Source organism: Gamsiella multidivaricata (assembly GCF_025024155.1).
Source record: "Gamsiella multidivaricata strain RSA 2152 chromosome Unknown BC939scaffold_82, whole genome shotgun sequence".
Lineage (NCBI taxonomy): Eukaryota > Fungi > Mortierellomycota > Mortierellomycetes > Mortierellales > Mortierellaceae > Gamsiella > Gamsiella multidivaricata.
The window spans coordinates 99,840-121,665 of record NW_026251790.1 but is presented as its reverse complement, the minus strand read 5'-3'; the positions used below and the strand labels follow the sequence as shown (position 1 = coordinate 121,665).

The 21,826-nt window shown below is 49.3% G+C and overlaps 8 protein-coding genes across 8 annotated transcripts; 3 read left to right on the top strand and 5 right to left on the bottom strand.

Annotated features, from left to right (window-relative positions):
• Window positions 1-1,011: 1,011 nt before the first annotated feature.
• On the bottom strand, window positions 1,012-3,385 carry BC939DRAFT_464337 (AMP-dependent synthetase and ligase). The gene is made up of 6 exons (XM_051557362.1): window positions 3,203-3,385; window positions 2,532-3,075; window positions 2,273-2,445; window positions 1,731-2,176; window positions 1,562-1,634; window positions 1,012-1,465 (listed from the first exon to the last, which is right to left on the bottom strand). The coding sequence occupies exons 1-6, from the start codon at window positions 3,294-3,296 to the stop codon at window positions 1,083-1,085; spliced, it is 1,713 nt and encodes a 570-aa protein (XP_051408030.1). The 5' UTR covers window positions 3,297-3,385; the 3' UTR covers window positions 1,012-1,082.
• A 2,845-nt stretch (window positions 3,386-6,230) lies between these two features.
• On the top strand, window positions 6,231-8,109 carry BC939DRAFT_402004 (kinase-like domain-containing protein; the record flags this gene model as incomplete). The annotated part of the gene is made up of 5 exons (XM_051552647.1): window positions 6,231-6,510; window positions 6,662-6,835; window positions 6,936-7,061; window positions 7,196-7,372; window positions 7,481-8,109. 5 exons carry the CDS (start codon window positions 6,231-6,233, stop codon window positions 8,107-8,109), a joined length of 1,386 nt encoding a protein of 461 aa, XP_051408029.1.
• A 223-nt stretch (window positions 8,110-8,332) lies between these two features.
• Window positions 8,333-10,273, bottom strand: BC939DRAFT_310353 (uncharacterized protein). Its single transcript, XM_051551452.1, has one exon. It carries the CDS (start codon window positions 10,193-10,195, stop codon window positions 8,555-8,557), a length of 1,641 nt encoding a protein of 546 aa, XP_051408028.1. The 5' UTR covers window positions 10,196-10,273; the 3' UTR covers window positions 8,333-8,554.
• Window positions 10,274-10,881: 608 nt separating this feature from the next.
• Window positions 10,882-11,231, bottom strand: BC939DRAFT_381314 (uncharacterized protein; the record flags this gene model as incomplete). Its single annotated transcript, XM_051551754.1, has 2 exons — window positions 10,882-10,938; window positions 11,061-11,231. Coding segments are annotated over 2 exons (228 nt in total), but the record flags the coding sequence as incomplete, so codon positions are not given.
• A 381-nt stretch (window positions 11,232-11,612) lies between these two features.
• On the top strand, window positions 11,613-15,689 carry BC939DRAFT_464327 (acyl transferase/acyl hydrolase/lysophospholipase). Its single transcript, XM_051557361.1, has 10 exons — window positions 11,613-11,839; window positions 12,675-13,224; window positions 13,412-14,053; window positions 14,150-14,216; window positions 14,308-14,494; window positions 14,570-14,661; window positions 14,749-14,779; window positions 14,858-15,035; window positions 15,128-15,314; window positions 15,407-15,689. The coding sequence occupies exons 1-10, from the start codon at window positions 11,760-11,762 to the stop codon at window positions 15,640-15,642; spliced, it is 2,250 nt and encodes a 749-aa protein (XP_051408026.1). The 5' UTR covers window positions 11,613-11,759; the 3' UTR covers window positions 15,643-15,689.
• A 148-nt stretch (window positions 15,690-15,837) lies between these two features.
• Window positions 15,838-16,266, bottom strand: BC939DRAFT_506944 (uncharacterized protein; the record flags this gene model as incomplete). Its single annotated transcript, XM_051560844.1, has 2 exons — window positions 15,838-16,118; window positions 16,191-16,266. 2 exons carry the CDS (start codon window positions 16,264-16,266, stop codon window positions 15,838-15,840), a joined length of 357 nt encoding a protein of 118 aa, XP_051408025.1.
• A 706-nt stretch (window positions 16,267-16,972) lies between these two features.
• BC939DRAFT_480745 (uncharacterized protein) lies at window positions 16,973-17,642 on the top strand (the record flags this gene model as incomplete). The annotated part of the gene is made up of 3 exons (XM_051558965.1): window positions 16,973-17,098; window positions 17,221-17,319; window positions 17,439-17,642. 3 exons carry the CDS (start codon window positions 16,973-16,975, stop codon window positions 17,640-17,642), a joined length of 429 nt encoding a protein of 142 aa, XP_051408024.1.
• Window positions 17,643-19,542: 1,900 nt separating this feature from the next.
• On the bottom strand, window positions 19,543-20,664 carry BC939DRAFT_532354 (uncharacterized protein). Its single transcript, XM_051561654.1, has one exon. The coding sequence runs from the start codon at window positions 20,522-20,524 to the stop codon at window positions 19,760-19,762; it is 765 nt and encodes a 254-aa protein (XP_051408023.1). The 5' UTR covers window positions 20,525-20,664; the 3' UTR covers window positions 19,543-19,759.
• Between the last annotated feature and the right edge of the window lie 1,162 nt (window positions 20,665-21,826).

The following is a 21,826-nucleotide window of genomic DNA, read 5'->3' as shown; positions in this document are numbered from 1 at the left end:
AGGTGCGGTTCTTTCCAGGAGTGTGCAAGTCCGTTTGTGCACCTGCAGTGCCGTATGTCTCTTGGCCACTGTGTGTGTTCGGTATCCCCACTACGTGACATTGCCTTCCATTCTTAGCACCATTGGACCATTGGGGCGATGGATGCTTAATTTGATACCGCGCAAGTGCTTGTTGTTGCCCTAATATGTCGTGCAACCCCTGGCGCGGCTTTATTTCTGGACTGGGCATGTTCTCCACTGCGTTCTCGGCAAATAAAATTGACATCACTGCTTCTTGAGAGCACATTGCCAGGGCGAAGAGTAGAAATGAGCGACGGCGGGGGGGAGAATTAAGGTTGCCGAGCCAAGCGCGACAGTTTCTTCACGCTCCGCTTCTCCGCTGGGTCTAACTGCGGGCCCGCAGAAGACGGCTGCGGTTGCAGTTGGCGTGCGTGCGTGCTATTACTGTGCGTTGCGTTGTTGCTTGGCTGTCAAAGCAGTGCCAAGGTCCGAAGCACTCAGGGAATCATAGCGGACAGGGACGTATAAAAGGGACCGCGGTTCTCTGTTTCTTTAAGTTCCTCATCCACAAACGCAACTGACAACAGTCCAAAGCAACTCCACTCAAGCAGCTCAAGGCTTCCATCATCACCAACAGCATCTCCTCTCCGTCAAGCAACAACCCAATCTCAGCCATGCCCTTCTTCAAGTCCAACAAGAACAAGACCTCCTCTGCTGCCTCGACCCCAGTCCAGACCCCCCGCTCGTCGATCCAAACAATCCGCACTGCCAACCAGTCGAACCTCCTGACCCTCGATCAGGTCATCGATCTGGCAATGAAAAAATCGAGCTATAGCATCGCCACTGGTCCCAGTCTCCTCTAATGAGGAGGCGCGCGTTCCACTAGACATTCCCTCATATCCAATTCTGCATTCAACATCACATCAAATTGTACAATAGTTCCTGAACAAATAATAAAAGCTACTAGTTGGTAGCGATATAACAAAGACATCTTCCTCCACGATGACGACGCACGAGATCTGCAGCTGCGTAGAGATTATTTAATAAGGTACCTCGCTAGAGATCTGAAATTCACAAGTGCTTTAGTTGACCCGCTTGCCGTGTCCCTTCCACTCCTGCTCACGCAGAATATATTTCTGGATCTTGCCCGTGCTGGTCTTTGGCAACTCCTGGAGCACAACAATAGACGAGGGACACTTGAATCCTGCCATGCGTTCCTTGCAGAATGCGATTAATGTGGGGCCATTCACGATCTTCTCCTTTGGCAGTCCAGGCTTCAAGACCACAAATCCCTTAGGGGTCTCTCCCCAACGCTCATGGGGGATAGCGACGACAGCGACTTCAAGAACGGAGGGATGCTGCGAGATGCACGACTCGACCTCCAATGTCGAGATGTTCTCGCCTCCACTGATAATGATGTCTTTCTGACGATCCTGGATAGCGATATAGCCGTCGGGGTGGCGGACTAGTTCATCAGAGGTGACAAGACATCCAAGTTAGTCACTTTTTTTTTTTTTATTGTACCTCAATAAATAACGAGTTGCGTAGAGTCAATTCTTACCTGCAAGATCACCACTGTGGAACCAGCCTCCGTCGAATGCCTTTGCAGTAGCTTCCGGGTCATTATGATAGCCCTATAATTTTAAAGGATATAGCTCTCGTCAGTTTCATCCTTTCCGCACATCCGGCATTTGATCCAATTTTCCTTGCAACCTAACACAGGTTCATGCCTTCATGACGAGGTTGCCTCTGAAGACGATCTCTCCGACCTCCTTTCCGTCCCAAGCAACATCCCGCATCTGTGAATCCACGATTCGAACGTCGTCCGAGACCAGGTACACATGGCCTTGTCTTGCAAACTGTTTGGCGCGGTCTTCCAAGTGCATGTCATCCCAATGGGGCTGTGGATACGACTTCGTGATGGGACCGTAGGTCTCGGTAAGTCCGTAGACGTGACAGATATCCATGTTGAGTTCCTTCATACTGGCAATCAATGTCGCCGTGGGCGCAGATCCCGCAACCGTGCAGTTGATGGGCTTAGGAAGCTTGACTGCCCTGGGATGATGAACGACCTGGATCATGATAGTGGGTGCGCCGTTCATATGCGTAACATTCTCTTTGAGCAGAATGTCCCAGATCAGGTCATAGTCGATCTTACGAATCATAACATGGGTCGCTGAAAGAGGATGGAGTGCAAAGGTCAGACGATGCACACTTAATATTTTGTGCACATGTGTTTTATGGCAGAAAAAAAATCGGGTTGACCCTGTACCTGCAACGGCTGTTACGGCGTATGGGAAAATCCAGCTGTTGGCGTGAAAAAGTGGAACGATAAACAAATGCACCGATTCCAGACTCAATTTCGCCTCGATTGTATTGCCGAGGGCTGACAGATATATTCCACGGTAGGTGTAGAGCACACCCTTGGGTTTTCCTGTAGTGCCACTATAGAGGCAGGAAGTCAAGAAACGGGTATTGTTAGCATCAGCATTGCCAAATGACATTTGCTTTGAGGCCGAAAGGATAGATACCTTGTGTAGCACAGGGAGACGGCGTCATCCTCATTGTCTGTTTGATCGAGGCCACTCCAGCCCAAGGTGTCAGCCTTTGAAAGTCCCTTTTGCAAAAACTGTTCATAAGGGTCCGTGGGCATGCCGGAATCTTCGATGAAGACCTTGGGCAACTTAGAATCCTGGACTAGGTTCTTAAATTCCATGTCACACAGGATGGCCTTGGCGCCCGAATGCTCAAGGATGTAGGCAACCTCAGCGGGAGCCAGGCGTGTATTAATGGCGCAGATGACGGCATTGGCACCAGGGATACCAAAGTGGGCCTCGAGCATGGCAGGAATGTTGGGTGCGATCACAGCGACACGATCACCTCGCTCGATGCCCATTTGTTCTTTGAGAGAATAGGCAAGAGCGACAGATCGTCGGTTGAGCTCCTTGTAGGTATAACGTCTGTTGCCATGGATGACGGCCACCTTTGAAGGATAGATCGTAGCACTGCGAGCGAGGAAATGTACAGGGTTCAGCTCGGACCTGTTGGCGACTTCATTGGCGGGCTTGATGCGATCTAGCAGCGGAGACAGAAGGCAGTAAAATTAGTCAGTGCATGTGGCAAATGCTTTGGTGGTAACTGAGGCGGCAGATGTACTTTGGGGGGACAAAGGGATCTGCAAGGGGAGGGAGGGAGTACATACGAGGAGCGTGAGTAAGGTTTTGAGAGGGAACACCCATGGTGTTTTGAATGTGCAGGATGCGTTCCTTCGCAATGAGGGTTGAATTAGATGCCATGTTGAAATGAGCAGGTTAGGGTAGAGTGGGGAGGGCGACAAAAAGGTCGGGGAAGGGGTGAGGGTGAGGTGGAAGGCGGCAGGGCAAGAGAAAAGTGAGGGGATGCGGGGGAACCGGGTTCCTTTTAAACCTTTCGAGCAGCCTGTGAGAAAAAAAAGGGAGGGCAATAACACAGGGGTCTGTACCCCGTACGTGAGTGGGGAAGACAGCTTGAATGCTCCGTGTACATGTTAGATACCAGCGTTTCGTTCCTGTTCCTGCTCCTGTTCCTGTTCCTGTTCCTGTGATGCCCTGCCTCGACCGCTTATCAGCGCAAAGCTCTCTTGTGGGGTATGTTGATTGAAGTCTGTCCTCTCCACAAGGCAGCGTCCCGCCAATCGCATTACGCGAAGCGGAAAAGGACTCAGAACCTTGTTTTCGGGTGCTGTCGATCCGTCAGCTGATGACTGCCCACAGTTTGCGCCCAATAAGCTCAGACCCAGGGACTGAGTTGGGGATCTTCCTTTGAAGAGGGTTGAAGTTGTTTACCAACCGGGAAACCAGGCCAATCGGCAACTGCCTTTTGTTTGGTGGCGAGGACACACTTGTCCTCGATTCCGGAGCTTCCATTTTCTTTCCTCAGTGCCAAAGTTCATACGCATGCATCCGAGAACCTTGTAGTACGGCTGTCCATGACCAGATCGCAAGGGCACTAATGCCATAGATCGTTCTCTGCTCTATGATGCAGGGGAGACAGCAGTGGGTCATAATGGTTGTGTAAGAGGGGATCGGACCCTGAATGAAGCGCAAACATTTTAATTTTTCAGGCACCCATGGTCCCATGCTGTCTGTGCCCCAATGCGCCTCCTGGTCCTTCTTTTTTGAACACATTTAGAACGATGCTCTCTTGTCTCCCTTCCTCCTTTTTTTTTTTCTTTCTTTCCTCTTCACCCCTTCTTCTGTATAAGGTGCATTGAAACGTTACATTGGCAGAGGCAGAGGCAGAAGTGGAGACGAAGAACAGTTCAACGACATATTCGTAAGCAGCCTACAGTGTCGTATATGTACATGAAGCACTCTCCCTTAGAGGCTGGATCCACGGATGGTTAGAGAGAGGATTGTCGTAAGCACTTGGAATACTTAGTCCCACTCAACCCCCTTGATCGCATTTCGTGATTACTCTGGCTGTCCTCATGGAGTTGCATCGACTTTTCTGCATTCCTCTTCTCTTGACCGAACACACTCAACCCTTGTCTTCTTTTATGTTCTCTTATCACTCTTGCTTCGACCATCGATTATACAATTGTTGCTTCAACTAAATATTTATTCTACCGTGCCAATAGCAACGGAACACATTTAGCTGTAGATGGCGGGAGCGTACAAGCATCAATTGACCTGAGATCATTATTGCAGCGACATACCCTATCTTGCTATCTTGCTATCTTGCTATCTTGCTATATGTTTATCCGGTATTTCTGCATCTCATTTGCGGACTTTATTATTAGGGTAGAGTTGTTTCTGGCTATTTGTGTTCCTTCTCTTCCTCACCTCTTCTCATCAGTTCATTGCAGCCCACAATCTTTTGTCCGCCACAGTTTATTGTCTCTTTTCATATAGTCATAACACACTTCTATCCGGTTTATTGCGAAAGAATACAGCGATTCGATTGAAGCAGTAGGATACAATGCCAACTTCCACTGACTATCCCGCCTCCTACTCTCCAAGTTCGTCCTCATCCCTCACCATTATCGCATCGCCAGCTCCTTCGTATGTCTCCCCAAACCTGCACTCAAAACTGAGGTCGTTCTTCAAATTTGGTGGGGGCAAGAACGAGTCCCCAAATGACTACTATGACCCAGCATTAACGACCTCAACCCAGTTAAAGTCAGAAAGTCGGAAGTCGGTAAGTTTTGTCTGATTAGTCTTCTCCATTTCGAAACGAATGAATCAGTGGAGTGAGGAAACTTCAAGAACGTCATAAAATAAATGAAATAAGGAGACATCTCAAAACACTAAGTCCATAATCCATGTACTGTATACATGTACACCTTGGGGAGGATATAGTTGCAAATATGTTAAGAGAGTGCATGCAATGGGTTATTTTTAAAAGAAAGATGTGTGTGTTTACCATGGGCTTACAATAAGGGATGCAATTGAGTGGTCCAGGCAATTGAAAGTAGCACGTTGCATCAGCCAACTCTGTTCCTGGCTGGCTCTGTTTCGGGCTAATCAATCAAATTTGCTAATTTGTCATACGGCGGAAATGAAAAGTGTCCCTATTAGGGTTCGTAATTCAATAAAGGCGCTCCTTTTCTAGCCTTACTTTGCCATTGTCCATTCCACTCCACTCTTCCGATTGTCATCATCCCATCATCCTCATCCTCTTCATCTCACACACTCTCTCATCTGTCTCATCTGTCTCCACTTTGGTTTTTTTTAATCCAAATACATTTACCACAAACACGTCCCTTTTCGTCCTCAGCTCCACAGTTCCCATCGTCACTGCTGATTCAACACACTAGTCTACCCATTGTTATCTGTGTCTATTTTTATTCAGCCAAACTGTCTTTATTCTGACTGTGAACAAGCGTTGATTACCCCCTCAACCGTCCGATGTCATTTGTAATGTACAAATGCACAACTTTTCTTTTCCTTGAACGGGGAGAACTGAATGTGTCTATGAAAAAAAGCAATACATTTAGTCGTCTATCGTTCATTACTTCACGTGCCCTTCTATTCCTTGCCTCATTAACCAATACTAACATTGCTGGCCTGGTATCTTTTCTTCATTCACAGTTTCTCAGGCGGGTCGCCTCCACCCCCAACACGAAGGCCGCAGTAGAGGAATCCCTTCGCAAGAACAACAGCACAAAGAGTAGCAGCACTAATGGATATTTGGGCGCATACAACTCCTCGTCCCCTGCTGCCAAATCGAGTACGACCCTTGGTTCCACCATGACCACCTCCTCTACAGGGACCGGAACAACGGTCCATTATAGCCCCTCGACCAAAGATAGTTTCCATCTCAATATCCCCAAGAGCCTTAATGGCTCTGCTCTAGACCTCAGGCGTGCAGGCACCTTTCGTAGGACATATTCCTCCAACTCGATCAAGAAAAAATCGATCGAGGTCGCACCCAGCAGCTTTGTCAAGATTCGAATGCTTGGCAAGGGCGACGTGGGGAAGGTCTATCTCGTTCGCCAGAAGGAGACGGATCGTCTTTATGCTATGAAAGGTAATGCAAATGATGCAGTTGTGCCATTCTCATTTTTACCAGCACTCAGGAATGAGAAGAGCGAAGGAAAAAAAAAAAGAACATGCACGCCATACCCTATCAGATCGTAATACCCAACCTAATAACGTTTATTATTGTTTCAATCATGCAGTGCTTTCGAAGAAGGAAATGATTAAGCGCAACAAAATCAAAAGAGCATTCGCAGAGCAGGAGATTCTAGCCACATCCAACCACCCATTCATTGTTACATTATACCACTCTTTTCAGTCAGAGGAATATCTCTATCTCTGTATGGAATACTGCATGGGAGGCGAATTCTTTCGAGGTAACAGAGTGAGCCTACCATTGGAGATTGTGGACGAAATCGTCTAGGCCTATTATCCAAGCCATGGTATCTTACCGCGTTTTGTATTATCAATTGCTAGCCCTGCAAATGAGACCAGGAAAACATCTGCTGGAGGAGGACGCAAAGTTCTATGCCGCTGAGGTGATTGCAGCGCTCGAATACCTGCATCTCATGGGCTTTATCTACCGAGACTTGAAACCAGAAAGTAAGAACGATGACTTTGCTGTATGATACATATCATGAAGATGCGAGAACCTTCCCTCTCCTCCTCCTGGTGGCCTTCAGAATGTAGCTTCTAACGTTCCGATATTGACATTCGCAACTGGAAATTTTTTTTAGATATTCTGCTGCATCATACAGGGCATATTATGTTGACAGACTTTGATCTATCGAAGCAATCTTCACCAGCAGGCGAACCCACGATTGTGAAATCAACATCACCATCGACTCCTCCAGCCATCGACACGAAGTCTTGCATTGCTAATTTACGGACAAATAGTTTCGTCGGCACTGAAGGTACGCTAGTGCGATCGATACATGGCTGGACAATGGCGGACCAAACTGAAATTTGTCGCAAAAAAATCCCATGACTGACCTGCAAATCGCGGTTTCTCATTCTAATAGAATACATTGCACCCGAGGTCATCAAGGGAACCGGGCATACATCTTCAGTCGACTGGTGGACGTTAGGTATCCTTATTTATGAGATGTTGTTTGGGGTGACGCCGTTCAAGGGCAAGGACAGGAACGCGACCTTTGATTCGATCCTGCATACGGACGTGCAGTTCCCGGAACAACCTCAGCAGGTTACAGCGCTCTGTAAATCTTTGATCCGGAAGCTATTGATCAAGGACGACCAGCTCCGACTAGGGTCGAAGGCCGGGGCGAGTGATGTGAAGCAACATCCGTTCTTCAAGACAACCAATTGGGCGCTGTTGCGGCACCTGCCCCCACCGATTATACCCCAGCAGAGCTTTGGTGCGGACGCAATTAATTTCCGTCAGATGCATGAGAGTGTCAGTCTGGATATGGATGGCGAGGAATTGGTGCTGCAGCAGCCGGGCGCAAGGAATCTGTTTGCCAACTTTAGTTCTGGTGAGTGCCTTTTTGAGCGGACTAAAATACCGTCAAGGCTTATTGCGACATATTGTTGTTGTTGTTGTACTTATGCTTGTAGCCTTGCTAACGATGCTTTGTGTTATCATCTACTACCGTTCTTTCTTAGTCACTTTACACCACGATGGCGACGATGATTATATGTAAACCGTCGATAGGCAACGTCGAAATCCACACGCAAACGATCCTCGGGCTGGCCGCGACATGATCCTTGCTTTCCTTTTTTTTGCTATCATCTATTCTCCATTGTAATTTTACCTCTTCTTCATGAACACGGACACCAACCTGACGACCTTTGGTGGTCTCTTCTCTTCCTCACTCCCTCGTCATCTCCAAACATTGGGCTGTCATTCAGCACCAAAGTAATATGGTCTAGAGCTTGAATAAAGGTACTCTGGACCCAGTAAAGTCGCGCTCAGTCGTGTTGGTAGCTTTCCTGTGGTAGCCATTCTATTTATTATAGTTTTAATAGTGCAGACTAAGGTGCTGTTTTAACATAAAAGACAATATACAGGAGGTTATATATAACACAAAAATGATAAAGGAGTAAAGTGGTATGTATATAGGACGGCTTTTTCATTTCTATACACGGGCCGTACGATACCCGGCAGCTGCAGCCTGTGCCGCTGCAGTCTTGGCGTTGTCCTCCTCGATAAATCTCCTTTCCTCCTCCGAAAGCTCAAACGGAACGGCAGACGGATGATGGAGATCCGAGGTTGGATAAAGAACCGGCGAATCCGTAGAGACCTCTGATCCATGTTTTAAGGACGGAGTATGGTCACTGCTTTGAGCCGTAGAGCTCGTGAGAACGGCTGGCGATGAATATGAGGATCCTTCTGCCAGGCTTGACCGCAGTTTACTGTAATCTGGAGAATCAGCGCTCTGTTCATGATGTAACGGCGAGGGGCGATGGAACGTTGTCGAGGAAGTTCCACGGCGAGGGAGGTATGAAGAAACGGTCCGGATTTGTCCTTGATTCTGCACATGTACGCCGCCTCCAGTCCTGGGGTTGGCCACACTCTTGGCCTGTGCTGCCTTGCGATGGTCGGCCATAATGGTATCGATGCTCCTGAGCAGGTTCAATACAACCTCGGCATGCTGCTTGCGAATGGGGTCCTGTGAGCATAGAGAACGTGCCTTGGCTGCCTTGATCTGTCGCTCCACATCGCCCTCTATGATAGGTTTTGTGGTAGAAGGTTTGAGGATGGGCTTGAAGTCGGTGCCATCGATGTGTGTTTGCGCGAGCTGACGGGACATGGCTTCGACAGGGTCGACCGGCTCCATCGCTGCAGCAGTTGCTGCAGCAGAGGCGGCAGCGACGGCCGCTTGCCTGGCCTTTGCTCTTTGAAGATAGCTTTCGTATTTGGACGAATTTGTTTCGGGCGCGGACGTGGGTGCTGAAGAAATGGTTACACCAGGTGATTGTTCATTAGAACGGCTACTTGACTGATCCTGCTCCTGAGTTTCGGGGATATCTGCTTCAAGTGCCGCCACCGTCTCCTCCACATTAATATCCGGCATAGGCGTATCCGGGGCTTCGGGGACCGATTCCAAAAGGGCATCAGTGTCGATGAGCTGGCGCGACTTCCGCCTTATCACTGTTGGTCGCTGCTTCAACATCCTCAATTCGTCCGCCGCCATCTTCTCCGCTGTTTGTATAGATACTTCAACGTATGTCCTCTTTTCCTGTAAAACAACTGTTGGTTTAATGATCTCCTCAACAGACTCGTTCTTGATCGGGGCAGCACCCTGCTGCAGTGCAGGTAGCGACACGTACTGTGGATGAATGAACCGATTGGGTTGCTGCATACTATGCTTGACCGGCTGCGAGTGCCTGACGGCAGGTCCCGGTTGTGAGAGTGATGTATTCCAAGCCAAAGTCGACGAAGACACGAACGAATCATCTGGGATAATCGTGCTGTAGATCGAGTCCACTTGGGCCGTACTAAATGCACTCATGTTGCTGTCTAAATCAATAGTTCCAGCGAATTCTGCATCTAACGCAAGTGTTGACGGCTTTTGCTCATACTCTGGGAACAGTGGCGTGTCGTAGGACTGGGGTTCGAAGGCTTCTCCACTGACATCCTCGAAAAGTGTCGAGCAAAAGTGGTTGAGCTGATTAAACTGATTCCAGTCTGTCACGTTAGGCAGCGATGACAATAGGCGATCCGATGTCAATGGGTTGACTTCCATGAGTGCCGACAGTGCATTGAGTGGACCCATTATATCTGTACAGGCATGGCATGAAGTGAAGGTTAGTCAGCGTTAGACATTACACTCTAAAAAGGACTTGAAGAAATGACATACGGCACAATTTGACATACCCTCATTGTAAGCTGCATCCGTTTTCTTCTTCTTGGACTCAACTGCGAACGCCCCCAGCGTTTCAGACAAGACCTCATCAAAGCCATCGCGTGATCGCTTAGCACTCTGAGGCGAAACCATGTCGTCGTAGATATTGCTGCTTGGGAAGGCGCCATAGTATGTGCCAGATACGTCAATACTGGATCGATCGAAACAGCTGTTCATCATATCTAATTCCAGGTCTGGTGCGTTGGGGGAGCTGAAAAGATCGGAGTTGGTCGAGTATGAGGGCGAAGCTAGCACAAAAGAAGAGGCGCATGCACGTTAGTTGGCTTGCCGTCAGAGAGTACAGACACAGTCAGGCGGCAATCCTTACAAAGACCGGGGTTCCATGACTCGGCTGTATCTGCAGGGGAGAGTGGTAGAGAGTAGGGCGAGAGGGTGGAGCCCGTGGTGGCGGAAGCGATTGAAGGAGAGCGATCCAGAGCCGTTGGGGGAGTAAGAGGCAGGGCGGGATTTCCGCCGGGTTTCAAATGCCCTGAGGATGATGATGTCGGTTTCGACGCTGTTGCGGCGTTTGGGACTATGGCGCCATCGCTACCTTGATGGGTCTTTTCGTGCTTCTTGAGGTCCTGCGGTCGCTTAAATCTCTTTTTACAGAGCTATTGAGGCCATCAAAAGGTTAGACACAGAGCTAGTTGATCGACATCCACCATTAAAGTATGCAAGCATGTCGCACAAAAGAAATAAAGAGAGGATAAACCGGTTGTGCTGGTCTACCTACCTCGCAGCAGTGCGGCTTCGAGGCAACATGGATGCGGAGGTGGGAAGTGATATGGTCTCTCTTGGCAAAAGTCGGTACTGTGCACTTGTCCCATCTGCATGTCAGACAGAGGTTATGGTGCGCTTTGCGGCCGACATGCTCGTCCTTCAGATGCGTGTAGAGTCGCTCAGCGTCATCAAAGGTCTTGAGACACGAGTCCCACTGACAGATATAGTCGTCCGAGAAGATGAAAGGAGGGGGCGATGGGCTGCCTTCCATAGCTGTTTCTTGGTTGAGTGCGCCTGCTGTCCTGCGTTGTTGCTGACGTTTGTCCGTTGCTGCTGTTGCTGTTGTTCCTTATGTAGCCAGGATGACTGTGGAAGGGGGAGCGGGATGGTATCAGCGAAAGAATGAGTGGGAGGGAGAACGAAGGAGGTAAAGGTAGGGCTGAAGAAAGGGTGCGTGTGTGTGGGGGGAAGTGTTCGTTGGATGAAAAGGAAGGAAGGGAAAGTGCATAAAAGCGAGGTTTGCTGTGTGCCAAGACTTTGGCCCCACTACGCAGTCACAGCATATGTTCTTTTCTTGCACCAGTTTTTGCCAAGACAGGAAAGCTGGATAAAAGATACGCCCCGGCTCCCTCTGGCTCCTGCTGCTACTCCTCTGCAGCAGTTGATGGTGCCCTCTGTTAGACAGCATTCCCAGGTTACTCGGTAGCTGTGCATGAAATGTCTACCCACAAATTGGAACCTGCTGCGGCCAGGACACGATGTGTTTTATCAATTCAAACTCTATTGTGGTCTGTTGGTTGCAAGGTTAGATGTTCAAAGGATGGTCAAGGGGGAACACAGGTGAGGATGATAAGAATAGCGCGCGTCGACTATTTTTCATTTTTTGTGGTCCAACAATGACGATCACACAACACAGCCAAGAGTCGATGTAATCATGGGCCCGGAAAAAAAAAAAAAAAAAAAAAGAGCGGGCATGCCTTCCCCACAGCCCTATTGACTTTTTTCCGATACAGAAAGCTCAGTGCCAAATGGTGTCAACTGCTCTAAGAGGTTTTCATGGTAAAAAAGCAAAACGCATTGGTCCTGTTTGCACTCTGCCAATGCAATATTATGCCATGGTCGTCTAGGGCAGAGATATGCTGCGTTCCTAATGCCTGGGAGCGTGCACAAATTGCCATGCGACGGCGATGGTTACATCGTGCGACGAACAATCCACACATACATTTTTTCACATGCTGCTTCTGTCCAAATCAAGCAGTGGCACGCGTTTCGTTTTCTTCAACTCCCCCACCTTCACCATCACCATCACCATCACTGCAGACCCAGCTTCTCATTCTAATCTCAATCGACATCTCAATCGCCACTACCTTTCCTGCTTTCACTCCCTTCCTTTGTCTCTGTGCTGCAACAGCACCTTACCTCATTTTCTGTATCGCTTTCATTTGCTCACTCCATATTCACTATCCCGCATTCGCTATTTCACACTTCACATAGATAACTACATTCCACAACAAGTTCATAACCAACCCATCACATATTCGCTCCCATTCACCATGAGCAGGACTTCGCCAAATGTGGTCCCCGTTATGGACGAGGATTATGATCTATGTATCTCCGAAACCAACCTTCCTTTCCCATATTCTGATCATTGTAGTACAGGCCCACCCAGTCTGTATGAGTTCGATATCGACGAAGATGAAGAGGACGATGATGGTGGAGACGATGACGAGGGGGAGGAAGACGAGGAGGAGGACGAGGGCATCGTGGAAGGAGACTTTGACCATGGGGAAATCGTGATCCGCAGAGAGATGCTAATGGATGACGACAGTGAAGAGGATCAACCCTTGACATTGGCACGCCTCAACACCCACACTCGTGCTAAAATGCTGAATGACCTCCCCAGCCAGCTGAAGAGTCGACTCAAACACATTAACGATAAGGACCTGGAGAAACATAGCAGCGGAGGGGCCACACTCCTTCCAAAGACACGACCACACCTCTCACGAAGGTCCTTCTCCTTTGATTCTAATGGCGGATGGCACGATGAGGAGGAAGAGGAAGAGTTGAATAATTGCCAGGAAACGCAGAGAGAACAGCAGCAGGACAAGGGCCTAATCCCGACTGTCACCTCCACAGTGAGCTCCGTCGCTTATGCTGTCGGCAAGCATTGGTCAAAGGTATGCAGACCACCTTCAAATGACGTTAACGCTCATTGCTGCCTGTGGAGATATATATCTTTCACACCCTGTCTTCACTTAGATTTTTGGCACATGATCGTCCGCGCTGCATATTGCTCTCAACTCTTCAGTCCAAGGCAAAAGATCTAATAATGGCACAATTGGTCCTATGTCGCTACGTATATAGAAAATCTACGAGTCCCTACTTCGATCGCGCGATCCCAAGGCCTACTATACCCATCTGCTCAAAGCAGCCACGAATTACGAACAATGGGCCGAAGCAGCCGCCATCCTGGACCGACTTCAAGGCAAAGACAAGTGGAAAAATGATCCCAGATCGCCCCATTACGACTACGAGATAATGCAGGAGCGATTATCCCAATTGGCCAAGGCCCGAGAATCCGGCGATCTTGGCCTAATGATCTTCTTGCTCCGTACCTCGCTCTCCCGAAACCTCGGCAATGTGGGACGACCCCAATTGTATGCAGAGACCAACATCGGGACGAAGCGTCTAATTGAGGATTACAATTCTGAGGTCATCCGGCAGCTCAACATCATCTGCGATACAGAGATCGATGACTTTCCGATGGCTGCCAAGCTAGAGTTCTTCACCCACACTCGTCAAGCATTTGGCCGTACGGCGCTCTTGCTCAGCGGAGGCGCAACCATGGGCCTGATGCATATCGGAGTCATCAAAACGCTCTACGAGACCCAACTGCTGCCAAGGATCATTTCTGGGTCCTCGTGCGGTTCGATCATTGCGGCCATACTTTGCACGCGCACCGATGAAGAAATCCCATCTATGCTCCAGTTTGAAAAGTTTAACTTTGTAAGTCCCACTATTCTCGCATTCATCGGTTGACTTGGTTTAACTACTGGGACATCATCTTTCTAATCTACCTAGCAACCTTTGCTTACGACATAGACCGTTTTTCACACCCCTGAAGAGCAAGGAGACGTTCTGGCCAGACTCATCCACTTTTTGAAGAATGGTATTGCAAACAAAACATAGCATTATCTATGCCGGCTCTCTCTGTTATTGCTTCTCATTCAAACCGTTGTATACTTGTTATTATCTCGTAGGTGCATTATTCGACGCTCAGGTGCTGAAAGCGGCATTGAAGGACAACATTGGAGATGTCACCTTTCAGGAAGCATACAACAGAACAAGACGTATCCTTAATGTCACAGTGAGCACTTCCGCGACGTTCGAAATGCCACGACTTTTGAACTACCTGACTGCGCCCAATGTCCTCATTTGGTCTGCAGTGTAAGTGCGATATATACTTTGGCTGCCGTGGCCTGGTTGCGTTGTGCTCAGTGCTAACGCTCTTTCTATCGGTAGAGCAACATCTTGCGCAGCTCCATTCATCTACAACTCGGCGCCTCTGATGGCCAAAGATAAAAACGGAGAAGAGGTTCAATGGAATCCGTCACGTAAGTCGACTGGAATTCACTTTCTAATACGGTGCTTCAAGCGTCAATCTAATCGTTCTCTATATTACTTTGGGACTCCTTTGATAGGATACCATTGGATCGATGGATCCGTCGACGGGTAAGTAGCTTCTGGAGCTATGGAGATATTTGGTTCCCTACTTAGGACACGACTAATCTGACATCAACTTTCTTCTAGTGACCTTCCGATGAACAAACTGTCGGAGCTGTTCAACGTGAACCACTTTATTGTGTGTCAAGTCAATCCATATATCGTACCGTTTCTGCACAATTCGCTAGCCCGATCTCCAACCAACCGAGTTGTAGGCTGGATGCTCTACCAAGCGAGATTTGAGCTGCAGCACCGAATGAACCAAGTATGGCTTACTTTTGGAACCTAAGGTATCATACTATGGTTTGATTTCGTATCTAACAGCCATTTCCTTTCTTTCCTTTGGATATCTCATAGATGTCGATCCTCGGGATTATGCCTGAGCTGATCCAGAAAGTGCAGGCGATCATGTCGCAGCGTTACTACGGTGATATCACGATTGTGCCCGATCTCGGCATCGATGACTATCTGAATATCGTCACCAATCCAACTGTCCAGTTCCTGGTTGATGCCACCCTGAAAGGAGAACGTGCCACATGGCCAAGTAAGTGTTTCCTCCCTCAGCTCTCCCTTCTGCTTTTTTTTTTTTCGCCCTTGTATTTTACTAATACGCTTCACTCTACTGTCGTTTCATAGAAATATCCATCATCAAGAACCATTGCAGCATCGAGCATTGTCTAGACGACATTCTATACCGCCTGCGTCTGCGACGTCTCGAAGCCTTCCGCGCGTTCCCTCAGCCGCCCGCACCTCTTACAAAGATGCTGAGCGATAATTCGAGTTATACACAGTCCCATGGGTCGATGCATGCTCGACCATCCTCGAGCACAACCGCACTGCGATCCTCCACCTCAATCACATTCACTCCCTAGTCTGTTGAGTCGAAATAGATCTATCTTCTGGCATCCTATTAACCAATCATCATGTTAAGCAACAGTTGCTTATTTATATTTGCGCAAAGGTATACGTTTATTGCATTGGATTTTCAGGACTATTGTACAATTTGATGTGATGTTGAATGCGGAGTTGAATATGAGGGAATGCCTGGAGAGACGTGCACCTCCTCGTTAGAGGAGACTGGGACCAGTGACCGTGTTGTAGCTTGACTTTTTCATTGTCAGATCGATGACCTGATCGAAGGTCAGCAGGTTCGACTGGTTGGTAGTGCGGGCTGTTTGGATCGACGGGCGGGGGGTCTGGGCTGGAGTCTGGACTGGGGTCGAGGCAGCAGAGGAGGTCTTGTTCTTGTTGGACTTGAAGAGAGACATGGTTGCGATTGGGTTGTTGCTTAACGGAGAGGAGATGCTGTTGGTGATGATGGAAGCCTTGAGCTGCTTGAGTGGAGTTGCTTTGGACTGTTGTCAGTTGCGTTTGTGGATGAGGAACTTAAAGAAACAGAGAACCGTAGTCCTTTTTATACGTCCCTGTCCGCTATGATTCCCTGAGTGCTTCGGACCTTGGCACTGCTTTGACAGCCAAGCAACAACGCAGCGCATAGCAATAGTACACACGCATTTGACGCCAACTACGACCGCAGCTGGACCCAGCGGAGAAGTGGAGCGTGAAGAAACTGTCGCGCTTGGCTCGGCAACCTTAATTCTCCCCCCGCCATCGCTCATTTCTACTCCTCGCCCTGGCAATGTGCTCTCAAGAAGCAGTGATGTCAATTTTATTTGCCGAGAACGCAGTGGAGAACATGCCCAGTCCAGAAATAAAGCCGCGCCAGGGGTTGCACGACATATTAGGGCAACAACAAGCACTTGCGCGGTGTCAAATTAAGCATCCATCGCCCCAATGGTCCAATGGTGCTAAGAATGGAAGGCAATGTCACGTAGTGGGGATACCGAACACACACAGTGGCCAAGAGACATACGGCGCTGCAGGTGCACAAACGGACTTGCACACTCCTGGAAAGAACCGCACCTGTTCTGGGAGGGTTATTCTTTGTCTTTTTTTTCTTTTTTTTCCTCCGAAAAAGAACGCAGTGCTTCTTCCTTTCGTGTGTATAAATATGTCTGCATTCCCCACTTTCTTGCTGCTCTCCATCTCAACACCTCAAGCATCTTAAGCTACTCAAGCTACTCAAGCTACTCAAGCTATTCAAGCTACTCAAGCTACTCAAGCACTCCAAGCAACCAACTCAAGATCTTCATCATCACCAACAGCATCTCCTCTCCGTCAAGCAACAACCCAATCTCAGCCATGCCCTTCTTCAAGTCCAACAAGAACAAGACCTCCTCTGCTGCCTCGACCCCAGTCCAGACCCCCCGCTCGTCGATCCAAACAACCCGCACTGCCAACCAGTCGAACCTCCTGACCCTCGATCAGGTCATCGATCTGGCAATGAAAAAATCGAGCTATAGCATCGCCACTGGTCCCAGTCTCCTTTAAAAGATCCCCATGGCCACTCAGCTTCTGTAGCCTCATATACCATACCGTGTACATTATAGCTCTGCTCCATTAAATCCGCATCTGCATTTCGCAACCCGTACATCTTGGTCACTGTTAAGCTTCCGATTGCTGTGCCTACCCGCACTTTCCGTCGAGACGTGATATAGCTTGGTTGCTCTTCATTGGTTTGTTCGTTCGTTTGCAGGGTTGTGGAGTGATTCCGAACTGACTGTAAGTGGAGCATAACCAAGACATCCTGTCACGGTCGTGTGTGTAGAGTCGTTTCGAGACAGGAGCCGCGTCCGCCACCAGGGCTCATGACTTGGCGGAGAACAGATACCGTGCTGTGGGCCATTTTAGGCTGCTTCGTGGACCTGCACTGGACCTCTGGAGCTACGACCTCGAGGTCGCAGAGGTCTGCTATGGTCTAATGTCGATGCTCCATATGGGATATTGCTCTCTGTATCCATCATGGAGGTGATCCATACCACAACGCATAAGAATAAATCGTAAAGACGAACGCTTTATTGCAGCATGAGCAACTGGACATGGGGTGATGTTACGCGTTGTACTGAGTGGATACAATAGGGAATACGAGAAGCCTGCTCCTGAAGATGGAGACCCATATGTGGCCGTACGTGCTATGGTTCACTCGTAGTTCTCCTTGCAGCCCATCACTAGCAGACGAGTACCAGCAGCCTCCTTGCAGTTTCAATGGCTAAGCAGCTCATTATGGACGCGTGTCTTCATGCTTCTCTTCACTTTATTGTTGTTGCTAATGGAACAGCTAATATACTTGTGAATGTGGATATGCAGTATTGCAATGTCTTCGTTTCTCACCTAGGCCTCCAAACCTGCTGCTGTAGGTTGGGCCAAGAAGAAACCTAAAGAAAAATGAACAGAAACCATCGAACCATCATAGCGTAGTGGACAAACCATACCAAGAGGACAGATCGGACGTTGCCTACTGGGTGTCATAAGGCTGAGAAAAAATGTAGTGGTTAATGAGAGCTGTAAACAGCCCAAGATCTTGTGTTCCCCAGTGGCAAAGCCATGCACGAATGAAGGATTGCTCGCTCCACCCATATCAAGTACATGTGCATGTTGTCTCCCGTGCCTGCCACCCGAAAGAGCAACTCGTCACCCAAATGGACGGCTCTTCATCCGAAAGACAACTTGAACCTGGAGCTAGTGTCTCTCAAGACAAAAGCCAGGTCTGCGAAGCCAAACAAAAAGAAACAGAAAGAGCACCGCTTAAAGCGCAGACAGCCCCGCACGAAATACGCACAAGATACGTACCCCTGCGGTTCTGGTCATCGGCGATGTGAGTGTGTTGGCCCAAGGTGTACTGACATGCTTCCAACCCCAAGAGCCCGACGCACCGTAGCCAGTACGTGGACAACCCAGGCCAGCAGAGAGCTGGGGAGTGACGTGTTTTCCACCCATGTAGCTCAACACCGCCTTGCTCGATCTTGACTCGGACCAAGCACATCATTACCATTACCTTTTTCAGCAACCTTGACAGGGCGGACCAGGGAGGGCGACCAGGAAGAGAGAGACCGATGAAGGGAGGGGCCAATGAAGGGAGGGGCCAATGAAGGGAGGAGGAGAAGGCAGGGCAGAAAGGGAAGAGACAAGTTCTACGCGCACGTCCTCTTGGCCGTCTTTATTTAGCTGTCACAAGCCTCACGCGTCCACTAAACACTGCAAAGACGCGTCAATAAAAAATAATAAAGGCGACGAACCGGCACCAGATGCTGCGGCGCTTTCTAGTACATTCCAACCAATCGCAGCTGCTGCACTGTTACCCACGACACCACTCTTTCGACTTTACAGCAGCAGCAGCAGTAGACTATCGTTTACATGTAATCGTAAAGCACCGCTTTAGGCTGTTCTATAGCCTCACAAGCTCTCTCGGTACTGGCCATCGCCACAGTATGCCATAGTCCAGGTCACTCTTTAGCTCTGGACAAGATCTCAACCTGAAGAATGGGGTCAACCAGGCCCATGTTTGCGACGTCGCCTTGCTTGTTCTCAGCCCGAGCAAATGAATCCGACCATCACCGTTATCTTTATTTGTGCATGTTGAATCCAAAGACCATGGAACCGACCAGAATTCGCAAGTGAACAGGTGAATGAAAGGGGAGACTGTGGAATTTGTGTACACTGCAGCAGATAACAATGGCATTGCTGGAGGCCACCTTTATGGCAAACCCGCTTTTGCGGCGTTGTATGGCTGGGCGATTTCAGGTACAGAGCGGCAACAGGAGGACACATAAAACCACAGCGAGACACAACACTCTTCCACCACGCGTTTCCACTGTCCTACTCAGACACCCCATCCATTTGCGCGAGGAAGCCGAGTTCAGTCGCCCATATGTTCAATATGTCAGAGATGCATCCTTCGTTTCTTAGGTGGTTCAGAGTAAATTGAAAAGACAAGTAATTTATTGCAATATGTACAATTAGCATTATGAGAACTGAGAAATTAATCGCTATGCAGGATGGGTATAGTAGGGAAAGGCAGAAGAGAAACTGCTTCATGAGATGAAGAACCCTATGTGATTGAGCATGGTGTGGTCGGTGGGTGCTGTGATCTTAGTTCTCCTCGAGATCCATGACTGGGAGACGCATACGGGGACCGACAGCCTCTTCCATTTCCATGACGGGGAGACGCATGCGGGGATTAATGGCTTCCTTCATTTCCATGACTGGAAGGCGCATACGAGGACTAATGGCCTCCTTGAGGTCCATGACTGGGAGACGCATGCGGGGGCCGACAGCCTCCTCCATTTCCATGACTGGGAGACGCATACGAGGATTGATAGCTTCCTTGAGGTCCATCACAGGGAGGCGCATGCGAGGGTTGATAGCCTCCTTGAGTTCCATGACTGGGAGACGCATACGGGGGCCGACAGCTTCTTCCATTTCCATGACAGGAAGACGCATGCGAGGACCGACGGCTTCTTCCTCCATTTCCATCACTGGGAGACGCATGCGAGGATTGATAGCTTCCTTAAGGTCCATGACAGGGAGACGCATGCGGGGATTGATAGCCTCCTTCATTTCCATCACTGGAAGACGCATACGAGGGTTAATGGCCTCCTTGAGGTCCATGACTGGGAGACGCATACGGGGGCCGACAGCTTCTTCCATTTCCATGACAGGAAGACGCATGCGAGGACCAACGGCTTCTTCCTCCATATCCATGACGGGGAGACTCATGCGAGGATTGATAGCCTCCTTGAGGTTCATGACTGGGAGACGCATACGGGGATTGATAGCCTCAGGGTTAATCGGCAAAGCCTGGACACCAGCAATGGTGAGGATGGCTGCAGCAATCAGAACGATCTGGATCTTCATGGTATATGATGTGTGTGTGTGTGTGTGTGTGTGTGTGTGGGATGAGTAAGTGTCCGTTGGCTAGAAAGATCTTCTGAAGGCGTGAAGAGGAGAGGTGCGGGTAGCGAGGCGGAGAGGGAGTGGTGAGGATGAGGAAGAACTTGTTTGAGGTAAAGATAAAAAAACAGGGGGAGAGAAGCTTGTATTTATGCCATATGTGCCAGGGAGAACGAATGTCTCTGTGCCGCTCGATGCATGCCAATGGCCGTTAGACCGAATGATCGCTGGATCGGTGCAAAGGCCCATCCATGGTTCTGCTGTGTTTTCCATGCGCATGGCTCAGTGTGCTTTTGCAAATCCACCCCGCTCAGGCACGGCCGCGAGACACATCTCCGCTGTGAGCATCGAAGTAAACAAACAAAAAGACCGCTCGCCGGGGAAATGTATTGCAGTGTCTCTCGGGGAATAGGCTCTGAAGAGTACAATGCACTGTTGTGCGCCCATCCCTCGCCCCCCATGTCGTTACACCTTCCTAGAACGCCTATACTCCTCTCCCTCTCAGGCACACATATCTTTTCTACGTCGTACGGGCAGGGAGGGAGAGGCGCGGAGACAGCGCGATCGACCTTGCATGACATGCACCCGCCACTGTAGCGTGGCCGGCTGTACTCCAAGGCAGGTTTCTCGATTGCCACCCTTGTTTTTTTCTTGTTCCCGAGGCTTTAGGTGCATGAGTGCATACAAAGCAGTGCTGCTGCTGTGCCACTGCCAATGGTGTGTTGTGTCTCCTCTTGGTTCATTTTTCTAGCGCCTCTAGCCGTTTCCTCTGCAGCTAGCAAGATCATTCTGCGGCTGGAAATACATTCTGTGCATTAGGGTGCATGCAATGGCTGTGCGATGAATTGGCTGTGATCCATTGTCTATCTCGCACTCTGCTGTGATGGCCTCACCGCCTAAAGACCAAAGACATAGGGCATCCGACACGGCGCAACAGTCCCTCTTCAAGAACAGCGGACGCAACAGCTTGTCGCCATGCTCGCAGCACTCGTACTCAGTAGTCTGCAGAAGAGATTCACCGACGAGATTTCACAGAGGAGAGAGACAGTATGGAGCCACCAAGCTGTCCTTATCATGTATACCCTCGAGCAGTCCATCCCATAAGGATAGCACCCCATCCACTGCATCCATCCCAGCCAAGGTCTCATCCAAGTCCATCCAACCCCATCCAATCCCATCCAACCCCACGAGAACGAGTGCCATGGCTCTCAGAGTCCGCTATAGTACAATGAACCACACCGCGAGTGTTCCTGGACACGGAGTTCG